The 18,347-nt window shown below is 44.4% G+C and overlaps 1 protein-coding gene across 1 annotated transcript; it reads left to right on the top strand.

Moving 5' to 3' along the window:
* Positions 1-2,072: 2,072 nt before the first annotated feature.
* p2rx3a (purinergic receptor P2X, ligand-gated ion channel, 3a) lies at positions 2,073-9,493 on the top strand. Its single transcript, XM_052069412.1, has 12 exons — positions 2,073-2,410; positions 3,803-3,938; positions 4,111-4,182; positions 5,294-5,363; positions 6,380-6,476; positions 6,560-6,637; positions 6,713-6,854; positions 7,227-7,363; positions 7,431-7,524; positions 8,026-8,091; positions 8,166-8,243; positions 8,313-9,493. Exons 1-12 carry the CDS (start codon positions 2,277-2,279, stop codon positions 8,451-8,453), a joined length of 1,245 nt encoding a protein of 414 aa, XP_051925372.1. The 5' UTR covers positions 2,073-2,276; the 3' UTR covers positions 8,454-9,493.
* The last annotated feature ends 8,854 nt before the right edge of the window (positions 9,494-18,347 follow it).

Genomic DNA, 18,347 nt, shown 5'->3' with positions numbered 1-18,347 from the left:
GCTTTCCCTGCCAGCATCTTACACCCTGCAGTTATGTGTTGGATCGTCTCAGGTGCCTCTTTGCACAACCTACACCTTGGGTCTTGTCTGGTGTGGTATATCTGTGCCTCGATGGCTCTGGTGCTCAAGGCCTGCTCCTGAGCAGCCAGGATGAGTGCCTCTGTGCTGTCCTTCAGGCCAGCCCTCTCTAGCCACTGATAGGACTTCTTGAGATCAGCCACTTCAGTTATGGTCCGGTGGTACATCCCGTGTAGGGGCTTGTCCTCCCATGATGGTCCCTCTTCCAGCGCCTCATCTTCTGTTCCCCATTGTCTGAGACATTCTCTGAGTACGTCATCCGTTGGAGCCTTCTCCTTGATGTATTCATGGAGCTTGGATGTTTCATCCTGGACAGTGGCTCTCACACTCACTAGTCCCCGGCCTCCTTCCTTTCGGCTTGCATACAGACTCAGGGTGCTGGATTTGGGATGGAACCCTCCATGCATGGTTAGGAGCTTTCGGGTCTTAACGTCCGTGGTCTGAATCTCTTCCTTTGGCCACCTTATTATTCCTGCAGGGTATCTGATCACTGGCAGGGCATCGCTGTGTATTGCCCAGGTCTTATTCTTGCCATTGAGCTGGCTTCTTAGGACTTGCCTCACTCGCTGGAAGTATTTGGCCGTAGCCGCTTTCCTTGTTGCCAGTTCGAGGTTGCCATTGGCTTGTGGTATACCAAGGTACTTGTAGCTGTCCTCAATGTCTGCTATTGTTCCTTCAGGGAGTGAGACCACTTCAGTGCGGACTACCTTTCCTCTCTTAGTCACCATCCGACTACATTTCTCAAGCCCGAATGACATCCCGATGTCGCTGCTGTAGATCCTGGTTGTGTGGATCAGGGAGTCTATGTCCCTTTTGCTCTTAGCATACAGCTTTATGTCATCCATGTAGAGGAGGTGACTGATCGTAGCTCCATTTCTGAGGCGGTATCCATAGCCTGTCTTGGTTATTACTTGGCTTAGGGTGTTCAGTCCTATGCAGAACAGCAGTGGGGAGAGTGCATCACCTTGGTATATGCCACATTTGATGGACACTTGGGTAAGTGACTTGCCATTGGCTTCAAGTGTGGTTTTCCACATCCTCATCGAGTTCGCAACAAAAACAGAAAAATGAAGTATGCAACCATGGTATAAATCCACTATAGGCTGAGTACTAGTGTACCTTAGATGTGCACTTTATAATGTTATATTGCTCTGTTTTGATTTCATAAAAAAAGCTGTTAAAGCAGCTGTTGTGTGACAAAATATTTTTTTCACCGTTATTGATGGACAGTAATATTGTGTGAGAGATTATGTATGAATAACTGCACCAAGTGAAAAATGTTCATGTAAAATTGAAAATCGAAATTGTTATTTCAGTAAATATTTGCATTTGGCACATAGAAAACTGATTCATGATTCCATGTTGATGAGAGCATTAAAATGGGGAAAAATAGGACAAAAAATGTAAAAGAAAATTCAGAAACGATAAAAAATGTGTGAGTAATCACGATTATTTTTTTTAGTTCATTTGAGTTAATCATGACAGTTGTATTTTTAATTAGATTAAATATTTTAATCGTTTGACAGCTCTAATATATATATACTGTATATATACAGTAATCCCTCATCTATCGCGGTTAATGGGGACCAAAACCACCCGTGATAAACGAAAATCCGCGACATAAAACAAGAAACAAGAGGATGTATAAGTTTGGTTAGTTTATGAATAACAAAATACAGGAAACATATACATGTAGTACTGTATATGTTGCTCTATGTGACTTGCTGTTATTTTGCTGACTTTCGCTGCTTCTCATGGATCTTTTGCGGACTTTTTGCGGACGGAAAAAAAAAATTATGAATATGTTTGAAAAAATCCGCGATGCACTGAAGCCTTGATAAACGAACAGCAAAATAGCGAGGGATCACTGTCTCCATGGCAACCATTTCAGGGAGTGTGTGTATACTGTACATATATGAAAAATGTGTGCTGTGCAAATGCACACACTTCCACTGGGTATTTGTGGTGAATGGAAAATGAGAATGAGGACAAAGAGGGAGGGACACTTTCTTCCCGTCATTTGCACAGAGGAAGGGGAGGTCCAGCAATGGAGTGGCAGAAGTAGAGGAACAACCATCAGCCACATCTTCAATACGTCTCAGCTGAGCCCGGGTCAGTGTTGAACGTAAAGTCTCCTTGTAGCAAGCCGCATCTTTTCCATAGAAATCCTCCACTGAGAAATATTGCTGGCTTCTGGCATGACCGACATGGTGTGGGGCTGGGTCACGGACTTCTTCACCTACGAGACCACCAAATCCGTGGTGGTCAAGAGCTGGTCAGTGGGCATCATCAACAGGATCGTGCAAGTCTTCATCATCAGCTATTTCGTCGGGTGAGTGACTGCTGGTGTGCTGTCACCAGGAGCAGCAAGTTTACAAAGAAATTGTCATTTCGTATTGAAAAATAATATTTGAAAAAGGGAGCGAACCGCAATGCGTCAGTGCTGTGACAGTTTGTACTTGGAACTCATCTCAAATTTAGTTTGATAACGTTATTTGCAGTGTTGACAAAAAATAATGACGTGGACATTGAAAGACAAAATAGGTTCACATTTGTTGTCCTTCGGTTGAAAATACACTTTAAATGATGTTGAAAAAACAAAAAAAAGTAGGGAAACATGAAGGAGGCCCGGTGGTCCAGAGGTTAGCGCATCGACCTCACAGTGCAGAGATATCTGGTTCAATTCCAGCTCCGACCTCCCTGTGAGGAGTTTGCATGTTCTCCCCGTGCCTGCGTGGGTTTTGTCCGGGTACTCTGGTTTCCTCCCACATTCCAAAAACATGCATTGGAGCTGATTGAACACTCTAAATTGTCTCCGAGCTGTGACTGTGAGTGCGGATGTTTGTTCGTCTCTATGTGCCCTGCGATTGGCTAGCAACCGGTTCAGGGTGTCCCCTGCCTACTGCCCGAAGACGACTGGGATAGAATCCAGCAACCCTTGTGGGGATAAAGCGGATCGAAAAATGGATGGATGGATGGATGGATGGAAACATGAAGGAGATTGATTCACGCCACAAAATACAGTGCACTACATCATAGTTAAACATTTTACGGTACGTGTGACGGACAAAATATAAGAAATAGCCCACAGTATAGTACAGTAGTACAGAACAATTGCCTCAGTTATTTTAACAGTGTTTTTGGAAAGAAGAAAATTATTTTGTTCATATGTACACCAATATTATGATATTTTGTCTGAGTCTTCGTACATCGGCCAAGCTTTTTGTAGGTGTTCATTTTAACTGTACCAGGGGTGCCCTACCTGGTCCTCAAGGGTCCCTATCCAGCCTGTATTCGATGTCTCCTTCCTCCACCACACCCAATTTAAATGATTTATTACTTATAAATCTTATAAGACTTATTAGCAAGCTCCGAGGAGCCTAATGACGATCCTGATTATTTGAATTCGGTGCATTGGAGGAGGGCGGCAGCAAAAACAGGCCGGAGGTCCTCGAGGCCTGAAATTGGACACCTCTGTTGTATACAGTGGACCTATGGTATTCATGGAGGATAGGGACTGATTAGGCCTGAAATCTTTCGAGGAAAAAAAATATAAAAAAAAATATCTAAAAAGCAGCACACCTCCAAAATGAGGAGTGCGCATGGGCTATAGAAAATAGATAGACAGACGGTTTGATGAAGTGAACAAACTTCAATCAGTTCAGAAGATTGTGACAGGTCGTTGTGATGTGGGTTGTTGTGTTGATTAACATGCTCCGTGCAGCTGGGTGTTCATCCACGAGAAAGCCTACCAAGTGTTTGACACCGGCATAGAGTCATCCGTCATGACTAAAGTGAAAGGTTTCGGCTACCATCAAAACCAGCTCATGGATGTGGCCGATTACGTCTTCCCCCAACAGGTATGAAGGGCACTCAGCATGCAACATGACTTTATGGGAAGGCAAAACGTTTGACATAGCTCAAATTATTTCCGTTGGATGGGTGCCGGTTTAGCTAAAATGTGTGTGTGTGTGTGTGCGTGTGTGTGTGTGTGTGTGTGTGTGCGTGCGTGCGTGTGTGCGTGTGTTGCAGGGTGCAGCCGTGTTCTGCATCATGACAAAACTCATCATCACTGAGGATCAATTCCAAGGAAAATGTGGAGAGGTGGGACACCAATTTCACTTTGTCGTGTCTTGAAATCTGTACTCTTGATACTCTTTCGGAATGACAAGGTGCCTGATGAGCCCAAACAGAGGTACAGTCCTCAGAATGCTTCGTGTCATGCAACCATCACTTGTTCATTCCCTCCACTGGCTTCCCAGTTCATGTCTCACGAGTTTCTATAATTAATTTATATCATAACACCCGGTCGACACATTTTGAATGGAACCTCTAAAATCAAAAAGTTGTATTTTCGTTTTTTTACATTAACTCTACAGAAGGATACCAGTGATGGCAACGGAGAGTAGTCTGATGGCAATTATGGAAGTGGAATCTGTCTAAGATGACAATAATAATGCTGATGTGTCTTTTTTTTAATGTATTTTTTAATCAGAGGTACAAGTAAACTTTTTTTAATGCTGAGTCTGAATCTCTCATTTTTCTCTAGCAAATCAGGTTTTTTCAGTATTAATAATACAAAAATAAACGAATTAAGCATGAGATTCAGCACCATTTGGAATTTCTTTTATGAATCATCACAGCTATAAATTACAATGCATGGTAAAATCCTATTGTGCAGGTTTTTGTAGGTCAAACTTAAAAAGAAACCAAAAAAAAGAAAATATCTCCAAAACCTGCTGTGCAAGAAAAAAATGTGTTTAAATCAGCATCAAAAATACCTCAAGGGACACATGAAGCCATTTCTGATTAAAATGTGTTCTTGCCGAGTGTAATATTTCGGTCACATCATGAGAAGCAGTCATGTTCAACTGGCGGTTCTCATTCTGGTTGGCTCACTGACAACAAGTCACAAATAATTAAAAAGATTTAATGTGGCCATGATGCGATTTTTATGTGCCTTCTCACTTCATGCTCTAAAACCAGAGATGCTCTCTGTCAGGGGCGTCAAACTCATTTTTGTCGCGCGCCCAATTGCAGTTATATGCAGCCTTATATGATCAATAGACACAACAAATTGACAGATAACTCAACCCATGTGATCTTCTATGCTATTTTTGTCAAATAAATCTGCTTGGTATGATTAAATGAAACCAAGTTCTGTGTCAACTAATTTAAAGTGAGACCAACACAAATGTGTCTTTCCGTGTTTCAGAATGGGAAGAAGTATAGCTGTGAGACAGATGACGACTGTGAGCAGCATATTGGTTCCATCCTTACAAACGGTAAAATAATGTTTTCTTTTTGTGGGAAGGACGGCAGCGCGACCTTTAAGGTCGAGCCCGATCGATTTTGTGAGGGTGGTTGCCTTCAAAGTTGTTCTATATTCAAAACAATTTTTCTATCAGAGATTCGGGATGTCAAGTTTCTTGCAACAAGAAAACCTTTTCCTTTAATATTTTAAAAGTTATTTTTTCTCTTTTTTTTTTCAATTTTAATACGGCTACCAAGATTTGAATGTAGCTTTGCTTCACGAATCCCTCCTCCCCTGAGTCTCTGACCAAGTCCATGATTCTCAAACATGGTCATTCATCATGGCATGCCATTATCCAAGTGTATACTAAATGTTCAGTTTGAAGTTTTATTTTTGGGGGGGATGGACAATTGAAAATTCAAAGGAGTTCATTAGCTTACCTGTTACGCAGAAGTGTGGCTAATTTCCCATCGCTTCAGAATCCTCAGCTGCCTGTGGCCTTTTCATTCTGCTTCTTTTTGCCATGTGCCCACTTACTAGCAAATGAGGATGTTTTTTGACAGAGGTGGCTATTCCAACATAGAATCAGCAAAGCTCCTGGTCAGCGCAAATCTGCGCGGGTGTGCCCGCTACGCTTGTGGCCAAGAGTGCACGGCAAACAACTAAAATCTCATCCGTCCCGACTGTTGGCTGTTTTTCTTTGGGTGCAATCTTTTCTTAACAATCTTATTAGAGTTTTAAGACTGGCCCCGAGAGGGAAAAACAGTTTCCCCCCCCCCCCCCACAGTTTATTTTGCTAATGTCATACTGTTAGGTCAGACTGATAATTTTAACAAATATGAAGTAACTTTCATGAAAATTGCATGGGAAAAGTGCCCCTTTAAGTGCATGAAATAAGATTAGTTTATAATTTTATCTTTGGTTTTATTGTTCTTGTTTCGATTGTAAAGTGTCCTTGAGTGTTTTGAAAGCCGCTTATAAATGAAATGTATTGTTATTATCTTATTATTAAAATTGGAGCTGTTTTCACTCCCTCTGATGTGCCAGGGAGGATTACTGGTCTTTGTCTTCACGACGGGAACGAGTCCAAAGGTCAGTGTGAGGTGGAAGGATGGTGTCCAGTCGAGAACGACACCATCGTGATGTGAGACTTGTCACCCAGATGCCCATAGCCGAACATGCGCTTCGCTCCGTTCTCACCCCCCTTCTGTGCTCCTGCCCCTGCAGTGAACCCATGTTCGACGCGGAAAACTTTACTATCTTCATTAAGAACAGCATCCGCTTCCCTCTCTTCAACATCACCAGGTAGGTCGCACGCACTCGCCGCAGACTCTATATGGCTTTATTGCCTCCTAACCAAGTTTGCTATTTCTCCCCCAGAGGAAACTTTCCATCCAACATGACGTCTGAGGAGATAAAGAAGTGTAAATACAACCCCGAAACCAACCCCTTCTGCCCCATCTTTCGTGTGGGCGACATCCTGAAATACACTGGACAGAATGTGGCCGGCCTGGCTACACAGGTCTTTTTTAGATTCTTCTTTAGATCTTTCAGTGCTCAAATGCGGCACGGCGGAAATTTGGTTACCACATCCACCTTGCAGTTCTGAGGTTGGACATTTGAATCTGGGCTCCGGACTTCCTCTGTGGTGTTTGCCTGTTTCTTCATGTGCTTGTGGCAATTTGCCTTCTGAGAATTAGTTTCCTGCATTTTTATGAAACTATGTATCATATAATTTTATTTCAGAAATAAATTCCCTTTTTGTTATTTATTGAGATGCACCTCCTTGCAGTATTTGTGTTCAGTTGTGCTCTGCTTCTGTTCTTATCATATTTGCATTGAGTGCACTTACAGGTCCTCGGTAATTACAATATCTCTGCTCTCTCCTTTCCAGGGTGGTGAAATCGGAATAAACATTGAGTGGAAGTGTAATCTAGACCTAGACATTGAGTATTGTGTTCCCAAGTACTCCTTCACTCGACTGGATGCTCCTTTCGCCAAGAACGCCGTCTCCAAGGGGTTCAACTTCAGGTTGGTTGCTCATTCTCTCCCATTGTCATTCTCTTTCCTGCCTCATGCCATCTTTCTCTTTGCGTAGGTTTGCCAAATATTTTAAGATGCAGAACGGTACTGAATATCGGACGCTCCACAAAGCTTTCGCCATCCGCTTTGATGTCATGGTCACCGGCAAAGTGAGTTGAAGGGTGGAATTTCTTGTTTAAACTCACATTTGATCAGCAGGGTTTGAAGGAGGACTGTGACCCAGGACTGTGCAAGTGTCTCAAGTCTATTTTTAGACTTACATTTTATACAGTGGTACCTTATGATACAGATGACCCCACTTTTGAGTTTTGAGATGTGAGGTGCTCGGACAATGAGTAATATCATTTGAGATATGAGCGCTGAATTGTGACTGTGAAGTCAACTCAGCTCACTTTTCTTTGGCACTTTCTTCAAAAAAATTAGCTTCAATCTGTTTTATGCCGCCCCCCAGTTGAATGTTCCTGTCAAACTAAACATAAAACAAAGAGAATGACACTTTGTGTATTGCCTTTTTTTTTCTCCCTCTCTCTTCCTTTTTACTAGAGGATGTTGCGCTACTAAACTTCATATCTTCCCCAGATTATTTGTGTGCAGTTCTGCCAGAAAAGTTAAACTGTGTACGACTTTGAAGGCCTTATTTTTGGTTTTAGGCAGGAAAGTTTGACACGATCCCAACATTAATCAACCTGGTCGCTGCCTTCACTTCTATTGGACTTGTAAGTTTCCCAATCATTAAAATGATTTTTTTTTACGCTACCATCATCTTCACTTCATTTTCTGTCTTTTGTAGGGTACAGTCCTTTGTGACCTCATTCTCCTGAACTTCCTGAAAGGAGCAGAGCAATACAAAGCCAAGAAATTTGAAGAGGTAAATCATTCCCTTGAGTTCACAATGTCCTGTGATCAACCACAGTTTTTTTGTCACCCACGTCTTTAGGTGTCAGAGGCTCAGATAGAGGCTCAGATAGAAGCGTCCCTCGCTCCGAGCCCGAGCAGCCAGATGTCCATCAAAGAAGTTATGAAGCGCTCGTGCGACTCTGGAGCCCATTCTCTAGCCACTGCTGACCAACCTGTGTGACACGGAGATGATCGAACGGAACCTCTTGCTGTTCCCACCAATCATTAAGCTTTTCGTGACTGTGGATTCTGCAGTTTTTGTTCAATAAGCTTAAGGAATTGTCTAAAGACGGCCTGCGCTGCAGAACAACTTCATGGAGTATTTATGATAAGCAAATCTAGAAATAAACATTCAAGAGCGATGGCCACAGGATTATGCCCTTTGGTTCGAGCCTCGTTAGCCTTGTGTATCACCATGAAACTCAGAGTGGAAACATTAATTCCTATTTAAATCTTTTTTTTTAATCGTTGACTCACAAGATAAACGAAGAAGAACAAAATCGTACACATTAATTTTCACCCACCCATTTTTTAACCCACCACCTGAAACACACCGCAATTCTAAAACAAAACCTCTGCTCACTGCAAGCCTCAAAATCGGTATTGTGAAAACGACCTGGAAACTGGAGAAAGCTAAGCTACACACTATTCCACATTATAGAGGAAATCAATTTTTTTAAAAACCTTTGCAACAATATGTTTAATGTGGCCCCATTAGTCTAAACGCGACATTCTGATACATATTGTGTTGGTGGAATAAAATTTAAGCAGCTTAATCCACATTTTCACCCATGTCAGGTGGTTGCTATTTTGACATCATACGGCACAGTTAACATTCAAAGAGTCACAACGAGCAAATACGCATTGCAGTGACAGTAAATTTATTTTCCAGTGGTTCCCATATTTCACCATAACTAATCTCATTATTCTCTAGTTTAAAGGGACAATTCTCAACCTTTGCCGATTCAGTTGGGCGTTGTTGGAGCTATGTCTATTATTGAAAGTCATGGAGTATGCATTATTGAATCATTACAACTATAATTTCATTGCAAATGGCTCTGTTTTGTCACTACAGTTAACGATGGACCCTCGCAGCCTCCACAATATTGCAGCTGTATTTGCTTTGCTTACATGAGCCATAGTGAGAAGAAATGTATCACACATACCGGTACTTGTAGTATTTCGCCTCCCTGGTACAAAATAAATAGTAAGTGTATTTGTCCTCGTCTTTATCGTGTGGGCGTTGTGACAGATACTATATAGACAAGAATAAGCTCCTTCCACTTCTTTAGACTGCGCTTCTGTGTGTGCATGTGTGTGCGTGGTAGCATTATGATGCACGTTTGTCTCACTTGAGATTTCCAAATGGACCATTATTAGTCACTCTCTGGTTAGCTGAGCTCTAGTGTACCAATTTCTGTTTCCAATGTATTGTCACGGAGAGATTTTCTGTTTATTTTGCACATCCACAATTTCATTTCAGATACTAACCGAATTGTCTGTTATAGACACACCTAACGTCGAAATGGAGACCTCCTCCTTTCACCAAGCGGCTATTAGATCAGCTAAGAGGCTCTTTATGGCTCTGTTTGGGATTTAGCCAAAATAGTGACTGTGAAGGGAGGTCTCGGATGAATTGACAGCAGTTATCCACAAGGTTTTATGCACTAATTTGATCACAGCAATCAATATCATGCATGTAAAGGAAATGGCTATGAAGTACTCTAACTCACTGAATGCTTTCTCATGGTCATTATCTGAAGCCAACCAAAAAGGCCAGGACACAAACATAAAAATGAAGAAATATTTTTTTAATAATGACATTTCAGCTTTCCCTCACTGGAGGTAGTTTGGATTGTAGATATTTGTCGGACTATAAAGAAAGAGCAAGGAACCATATTTCCATATCTCGAAATCAAAGATTCAGGTGATCTAAATACGTACTGTAATTTGAGCGTTTCAGCAAAGGCCCACTCATATTTGGGCTGTAAAAGATTGTACTGTAAAAGATCCAAACCAATTATCGTGTTTTTTGGCTGTTTAAAAATATATAGTTCCTACATGATCTGCTTGGAAAACAATTGTTCAAGTAGCCTACCACACAATATAACAGGACACATTGGTGGATGCTTTTCTTGTCCATCCATCCATCCATCCATCATCTACCGCTTATCCGGGGCCGGGTCGCGGGGGCAACAGCTTTAGCAGGGAAGCCCAGACTTCCCTCTCCCTAGCTACTTCTTCCAGCTCTCCCCGGGGGATCCCGAGGCGTTCCCAGGCCAGCTGGGTGACATAGTCTCTCCAGCGTGTCCTGGGTCTTCCTCTGGGTCTCCTCCCGGTGGGACATGACCGGAACACCTCACCGGGGAGGCGCTCAGGAGGCATCCGAATCAGATGCCCAAGCCACCTCATCTGGCTCCTCTCGATGTGGAGGAGAAGCGGCTCGACTCTGAGCCCCTCCCGGATGACCGAGCTTCTAACCTTATCTCTAAGGGAGAGCCCGGACACCCTGCGAAGAAAACTCATTTCAGCCGCTTGTATCCGGGATCTCGTTCTTTCGGTCACGACCCATAGCTCGTGACCATAGGTGAGGGTTGGGACGTAGATCGACCGGTAAATTGAGAGCTTCGCCTTTTGGCTCAGCTCCTTCTTCACCACGACAGACCGATACAACGTCCGCATCACAGCAGACGCTGCACCGATCCGCCTGTCGATCTCCCGCTCCCTCCTACCCCCACTCGTGAACAAGACCCCAAGATACTTGAACTCCTCCACTTGGGGTAAGATCTCCTCCCCGACCCGGAGGGGGCACTCCACCCTTTTCCGACTGAGGACCATGGTTTCAGATTTGGAGGTGCTGATTTTCATCCCAACCGCTTCACACTCGGCTGCGAAACGCTCCAGTGAGAGTTGGAGAGCCCTGTTTGAAGGAGCCAACAGCACCACATCGTCTGCAAAAAGCAGGGATGAAAGACTGAGGCCCCCAAAACGGACCCCCTCAACGCTTCGGCTGCGCCTAGAAATTCTGTCCATAAAGGTTATGAACAGAATCGGCGACAAAGGGCAGCCTTGGCGGAGTCCTACCTCCACTCGAAACGATTCCGACTTACTGCCGGCAATGCGAACCAAACTCTGACATCGGTGGTATAGTGACCGAACAGCCCGTATCAGGGGGTTCGGTACCCCATACCCACGAAGCACCCCCCACAGAACTCCCCGAGGGACACGGTCAAACGCCTTCTCCAAGTCCACAAAACACATGTAGACTGGTTGGGCGAATTCCCACATACCCTCAAGGACCCTGCTAAGGGTGTAGAGCTGGTCCACTGTTCCACGGCCGGGACGAAAACCACACTGCTCCTCCTCAATCTGAGGCTCGACTTCCTGACGGACCCTCCTCTCCAGCACCCCTGAATAGACCTTACCAGGGAGGCTGAGGAGTGTGATCCCTCTGTAGTTGGAACACACCCTCCGGTCCCCCTTTTTAAAAAGAGGGACTACCACCCCGGTCTGCCAATCCAGAGGCACTCTCCCTGTTGTCCACGCGATGTTGCAGAGGCGTGTCAACCAGGACAGCCCCACAACATCCAGAGCCTTGAGGAACTCCGGGCGGATCTCATCCACCCCTGGGGCCTTGCCACCGAGGAGCTTTTTAACCACATCGGTGACTTCAACCACAGAGATAGGAGAGCCCACCTCAGAGCCCCCGGGCTCTGCTTCCTCCAAGGAAGGCGTGTTGGTGGAGTTGAGGAGGTCTTCGAAGTACTCTGCCCACCGGTTCACAACGTCCCGAGTCGAAGTCAGCAGCGCCCCATCCCCACTGTACACAGTGTTAGTGGTGCACTGCTTCCCCCTCCTGAGACGTCGGATGGTGGACCAGAATTTCCTCGAAGCCGTCCGGAAGTCGGCTTCCATGGCCTCACCGAACTCTTCCCACGCTCGGGTTTTTGCCTCGGCGACCACCGAAGCCGCGGCCCGCTTGGCCAATCGATACCCGTCAGCTGCCTCTGGGGTCCCACAGGCCATAAAGGCTCGATAGGACTCCTTCTTCAGCTTGACGGCATCCCTTACTGCTGGTGTCCACCAGCGAGTACGGGGGTTGCCGCCACGACAGGCACCAACCACCTTACGGCCACAACTCAGATTGGCCGCCTCAACAATAGAGGCACGGAACACGGTCCACTCGGGCTCAATGTCCCCCGCCTCCCCCGGAACATGGGAAAAGCTCTGTCGGAGGTGGGAGTTGAAACTCCTTCTGACAGGGGATTCCGCCAGACGCTCCCAACAAACCCTCACTATACGTTTGGGTCTGCCAGGACGGACCGGCATCTTCCCCCACCATCGGAGCCTACTCACCACCAGGTGGTGATCAGTTGACAGCTCCGCCCCTCTCTTCACCCGAGTGTCCAGAACATGCGGCCGCAAATCCGATGATACAACAACAAAGTCGATCATCGAACTGTGACCTAAGGTGTCCTGGTGCCAAGTGCACATATGGACACCCTTATGTTTGAACAAGGTGTTCGTTATGGACAATCCGTGACGAGCACAGAAGTCCAATAACAAAACACCACTCGGGTTCAGATTGGGGGGGCCGTTCCTCCCAATCACGCCCCTCCAGGTCTCACTGTCATTGCCCACGTGAGCATTGAAGTCCCCCAGCAGAACAAGGGAGTCCCCAGCAGGAGTACTCTCCAGCACACCCTCCAAGGACTCCAAAAAGGGTGGGTATGCTGAGCTGCTGTTTGGTGCATATGCACAAACAACAGTCAGGACCCGTCCCCCCACCCGCAGGCGGAGGGAGGCAACCCTCTCGTCTACCGGTGTGAACCCCAATGTACAGGCACTGAGCCGGGGGGCAATGAGTATGCCCACACCTGCTCTGCGCCTCTCACCGTGAGCAACTCCAGAGTGGAAGAGAGTCCAACCCCTCTCGAGAGAACTGGTACCAGAACCCAGGCTGTGTGTGGAGGCAAGTCCGACTATATCCAGTCGGAAATTCTCTGCTCCACACACCAGCTCGGGCTCCTTCCCTGCCAGAGAGGTGACATTCCATGTCCCAAGAGCTAGCTTCTGCAGCCGAGGATCGGACCGCCAGGGTCCCCGCCTTTGGCTGCCGCCCAGCTCACATTGCACCCGACCCCTTTGGCCCCTCTCATGGGTGGTGAGCCCATGGGAAGGGGGACCCACGTTGCCTCTTCGGGCTGTGCCCGGCCGGGCCCCATGGGTGTAGGCCCGGCCACCAGGCGCTTGCCAACGAGCCCCACCTCCAGGCCTGGCTCCAGAGGGGGGCCCCGGTGACCCGCGTCCGGGCAAGGGAAACCTTGGTCCATATATTTTGTTCATCATAAGGGGTCTTTGAGCCGTGCTTTGTCTGGCCCCTCACCTAGAACCTGTTTGCCATGGGTGACCCTGCCAGGGGCATAAAGCCCCAGACAACTTAGCTTCTAGGATCATTGGGACACACAAACCCCTCCACCACGGTAAGGTGACGACTCACGGAGGATGGATGGATGGATGGATATCCTTTTATTTGTCCCACACTGGGGAAATTTACAGTCTACAGCAGCAAGCTTGTGGGTAGAAAGAAGAAATTTCCCCATTGTGGAACTAAACTAATTTAATCTAATTAAATTTAGTCTTTTAATGATTGGCCAGATCTGGGAGGAAGGTACAGTGTTAAAAGGGTTAGGTGTTCTTCATTGCTTCATGAGGCGTGGTTCAAATTATAAATTCCACCCTGTGGGTGTGACTGCCAGACATAATTGTTCAACTCAAACGTTATACATAAAAGTCAGGCTGCATGTCTTAACGTCACATTTCATGCAGGGAATTTGGACTTTGCAGATTTTGGAAAATAAGCGTCTTTACTCAAGACTGTGCATGGTACTTGCTGCTTTGTCCATTTTCTATACCACCTATCCTCAGTAGGGCCGCAGGTGAGCTGTAGCCAATTCCAATTGATCTTGGGGGAGAAGCGAGGCACAACCTGAACTGGTTGTGAGCCAATCACAGGGCACATCAAACATCAGAACCATTCGCGCTCACATTCACACCTTTAGACAGTTTTAGATCTTCAATTAATCTACGATGTATGTTTTTGGAAACGAAGAAGGAAGCCAGAGTGTCTAAAGCCCACAGGGAGAACATGCAAAGGCTACACAGGAAGGCCCGGGCTGTGATTCAAACCTGCAACCTCTCGACTAGAAACCTGACATACTAACCATTCGGCTACTGCAGTGGTCCTCAACTAGAAATGCTGTAGGTCCGCTTTTTTTTTTTTTTTTTTAAATAAGACCAAGGCCATGCACGGCGGTCATGGGGAGCAGGGCTATATGACCATTTAGTATGGTCAAGCCAAGCTTATACAAATCAACACTCCTCACAACCAACCAATAATGGGGTGCATGAAAATAACAATTATTCACTTTGCCAGTACACAGCAAATACATTACAATACAATACATGCTGATTTATATAGTGCTTTCACAATATCAGAGGTATTGTGTTGAGGCACACAAACTCTTTTATTTTGTTAAGTTGTGCCTGCTTAATAATAGAAATAGCCCTTTAAGGGAAATAAGACATTTTTACTTTAACTTTGTTAACTTTTTTGTTCTTTTTTGCTGTTTTTGTCTTTTGTTTTGTCACATGTTGTTTGTTGTTTGATCGTGTGGACCTGATATGGACTGTTTTCAGCGCTTTTTGGCCACGACATTCGTCAAAGGAGCAGTATCTGTGCTTGGTGGTTGCGCCTTCTCGGCAGCACGCCTGTACCAGCACAGATTTTGATTGGGACGAATGTCGGCGCCATTGACTGTCGGTGCTGGACAGACCTGGGGCGCTTGTGTTTTTTGCGCCAGTAATGGGCAGCATTTTTCACAACCCCGATTTGTTCAGTGGCTATGTCAGCGCTGTTGGACAGTTGGCGTCGGTGCGGCTGGATGGATGGCCGCTGAAGTTGAGGATGAGGAGAGAGGAGCGTTGGCGAAGAGCACCGATGCGTATTTGGAACCGTGAGTCGCCGCTTGGAATTGAAGTGGATTTCCATGGGACAGGAGAAGTGAACCAATCTCTTTTTTCGTCAATGGATGCTACAGCTTCTTGTTGACTTTGAAACTTAGCTTGTAGCCGACGTGTGCTCATTTTGAGCATGACGTCTCTGATCCACTGGTTGAAGGACACTTTGATTCTCTCCTCTTTCATCTCAAACCGCTTCAAACAACAAAGCGTGTGACGGAAAAGTGGTTAGGACTGCACGACTGTTTGTGTTTTATGTTATGTGTTGTGTTTATTATTTTACTTTATGTTAACTGTTTTGTAAAGCGCTTTGTTACAGCTGCCGCTGTTGTGAAATTGTATTGTATTGTATATAAATCAGAATGTATTGTATTGTATTGTATTGTAAACAGTAGTTGTCTTTTTTCCCTTAGTTTAACAAAAGCAAAACAAAATACTCATTTTACCAAAATAAATACTAAACATGAAAACAAAAATATTATTTTCATTCGTACAATTCCCCTTTTCACATCCCCTCGGAAATCACTTAAAAAATATATCAGAAGAGGAGTTAAGAACCATTTTAAATACTGACACAAGGGAGCACAGGAATGTGCAGTGCTTTTCTTCCACTATAGGTGAATGCAATGTCTGAGGCATGCAAATATTATTTGAGGACGCCATTGGGATGTTCATTTACCATGTTGCGGTGTTCTGCTGTTAAACAGCTGCAAAGATCTCCGGGTAGATGGGAGCAGAACTGCACACAATCGAAGTCAATCAGCGCATCGTTATCGCCGACATGCCCTGCTCAGCCAGGGTCTCCAGTTAGTCAAACATTATACTGTACACCCAAAGTTTTTTTTGTTTTTTTAAGGTTTTTTAAAATTAAATCTTTATTGAACAAGTCAGAATACAATTCTCAGCAAACAGAAAACAAAACGAATGTGCTACCAATACATACACATTACACTGTACACACAAAGTCACACCGCTGCGGTCCTCTGCATTACATCTGTTAGTGCACGCAAAAAATACAACGGATAATTATAATATAACGTAAAAATCACTTTAGATTGTTTTATTTTATACAATTTGCCGAGGGTCCGGACAGAGGAGGTCCGGACAGAGGAGGTCAGCGGTCCGGTCGTGGATCGCAGTCTGCCAGTTGAGGAAGACTGGGCTACTGTGTTGCCTCAGTTCCAGTTAGAGGTAAAAAAAAAAAAAAAAGTAAATGTGGGTTTAAATATTTCAATTTCCAAGTAATCCAATTAGTGCATGGCAACGGTTGTGAAAGGTACAATTACCGGTAATCAAACAATACCTTTAATAAATAAAGAACGAAACACAATTAGAAGAAGCAATACTATCTCAATCAGCAAACACCTCCTAACATGGGCTGCCACTCCCATAATGATGTGACTGACACTTTCAAAGATAATTGGAGCTTTTAAACAGTGAGTCTTCATGTAAAATAAACACTGATGTAGCAAATATTATTCAGGATACTTGAGTTCTGAGATTTCAGTATAAATCCCTGTGATAATGACAAATCCCTATGTTACTGCATAAACAGTATGTCACATATACAAGTGCCATTTTGGGTAGAGGCATCCTGGTGAACAATACTATTAAGGCCAGTAATAGTGCTTCCTGTATTTTGAGGAAACTCGAATAGTATACACTACTTCATTTCCTACAACTGCCTGATGTGGTTGAATACAAGACCCTTGAGTGATGATTAAAGTAAATATTGGCCCCGCTTGTGTTACTAAGTATTAGAAATGTCTCTCAGTAGGATGTGGTGCACCACTCTCCACCACTGCAAACTACAAATATTGTTTATTGATAATACTGGCATAATCAATCCAAACTGTCCAGTTTCATCAGAAAGATCATGACATTGTGCTATGTGTACATAATGAAGTGGTGAGAGTGTGTTTTGTACATCAACCAATTACAACAGGAACATTATGACCACTTGCACAATATAATGACATTAAACAAAGATCTGTATCAAAAATTCTGCCTTGACAAAGAAATTGTTTGCCCATCTTTAAAGCCCTCCTCAAAACTCACTTGTATTCTTTGGCGTTCGACTCAGCATGACTTAGATTTGTTCTTGATTTTACTGCTTGGTGCTTTCTACCGCCTTTATTACAGATTCGTCTTACTGTTTATTGTGTATGTTAAATCGCTCCATGTACAGCACTTTGTATGCAGCGATGGCTGTTTGAAAGTGCTCTATAAATACTGTTGACTTGATTTGATTGTTTGGTTTTGATTGACACAGACAGAGAGATGTCAAAGTACGGGTACCTGTAAAGTGAAAATAAATGTATTGTAAATTTGACACAGGATGGAGAGGATTATTATTAACATGCTACCAAATTTGAATGATTAAAAAAAATTGACAAATCTATAAACTGAGGCTTTAAAATGGTGGATGTGTCCGTTGATTGAGCAAAATCATGCCACGGTGAAAATTGGATGGTACTTTGTCTAGCAACTTTCTTATGGCTGCATATCTCTGCATAATTTAGCCACAAATACAAATGCGCTTAATATATCACTGGAATTTATCCTGCCGGCGCGTCACGGGATGCTTCATGCCACGATAAGAGGCGTGAGCCACCAGCTAGCTCCAGAGCAAACAAGCTTCTGCGGCTTATATTAGATAGAGGGCAAGTGACAGATTCGTCTGTCCACTACACCACCTCTCGCTTGGGGATTTATGAGTTGTTCTGTAAATCATGGCATTTTGGGAAGATGTATTTTCAGGTTGGAGGCAAGCTAGCTAAATAGATAACTGAATCATGTACTGTATTTGTAGAAATCGTCCTTGGAATTGTAAGTAACTCACAATTGTGCCAGAAAACCACTGATGCAAAACAAGTTTTTTATATGTTGGGGGAGTAGGGTGACGGGCTTGCCGGACTCCATGCCCCCAAAAATCAGGAAAACTGAAATGGTGAAAATCAATTTAATAATATATCTCTGCAGTTCAGTTGTACATAGCTCTCAGTCTTTGCCAATGTTTTCAGAAATTATCTTCAAATACATGTACCCTGTATTT

The sequence above is a fragment of the Hippocampus zosterae genome, chromosome 1 (genome assembly GCF_025434085.1).
Source record: "Hippocampus zosterae strain Florida chromosome 1, ASM2543408v3, whole genome shotgun sequence".
Classification (NCBI taxonomy): Eukaryota; Metazoa; Chordata; class Actinopteri; order Syngnathiformes; family Syngnathidae; genus Hippocampus; species Hippocampus zosterae.
This window is presented reverse-complemented; position numbering and strand designations above follow the sequence as displayed.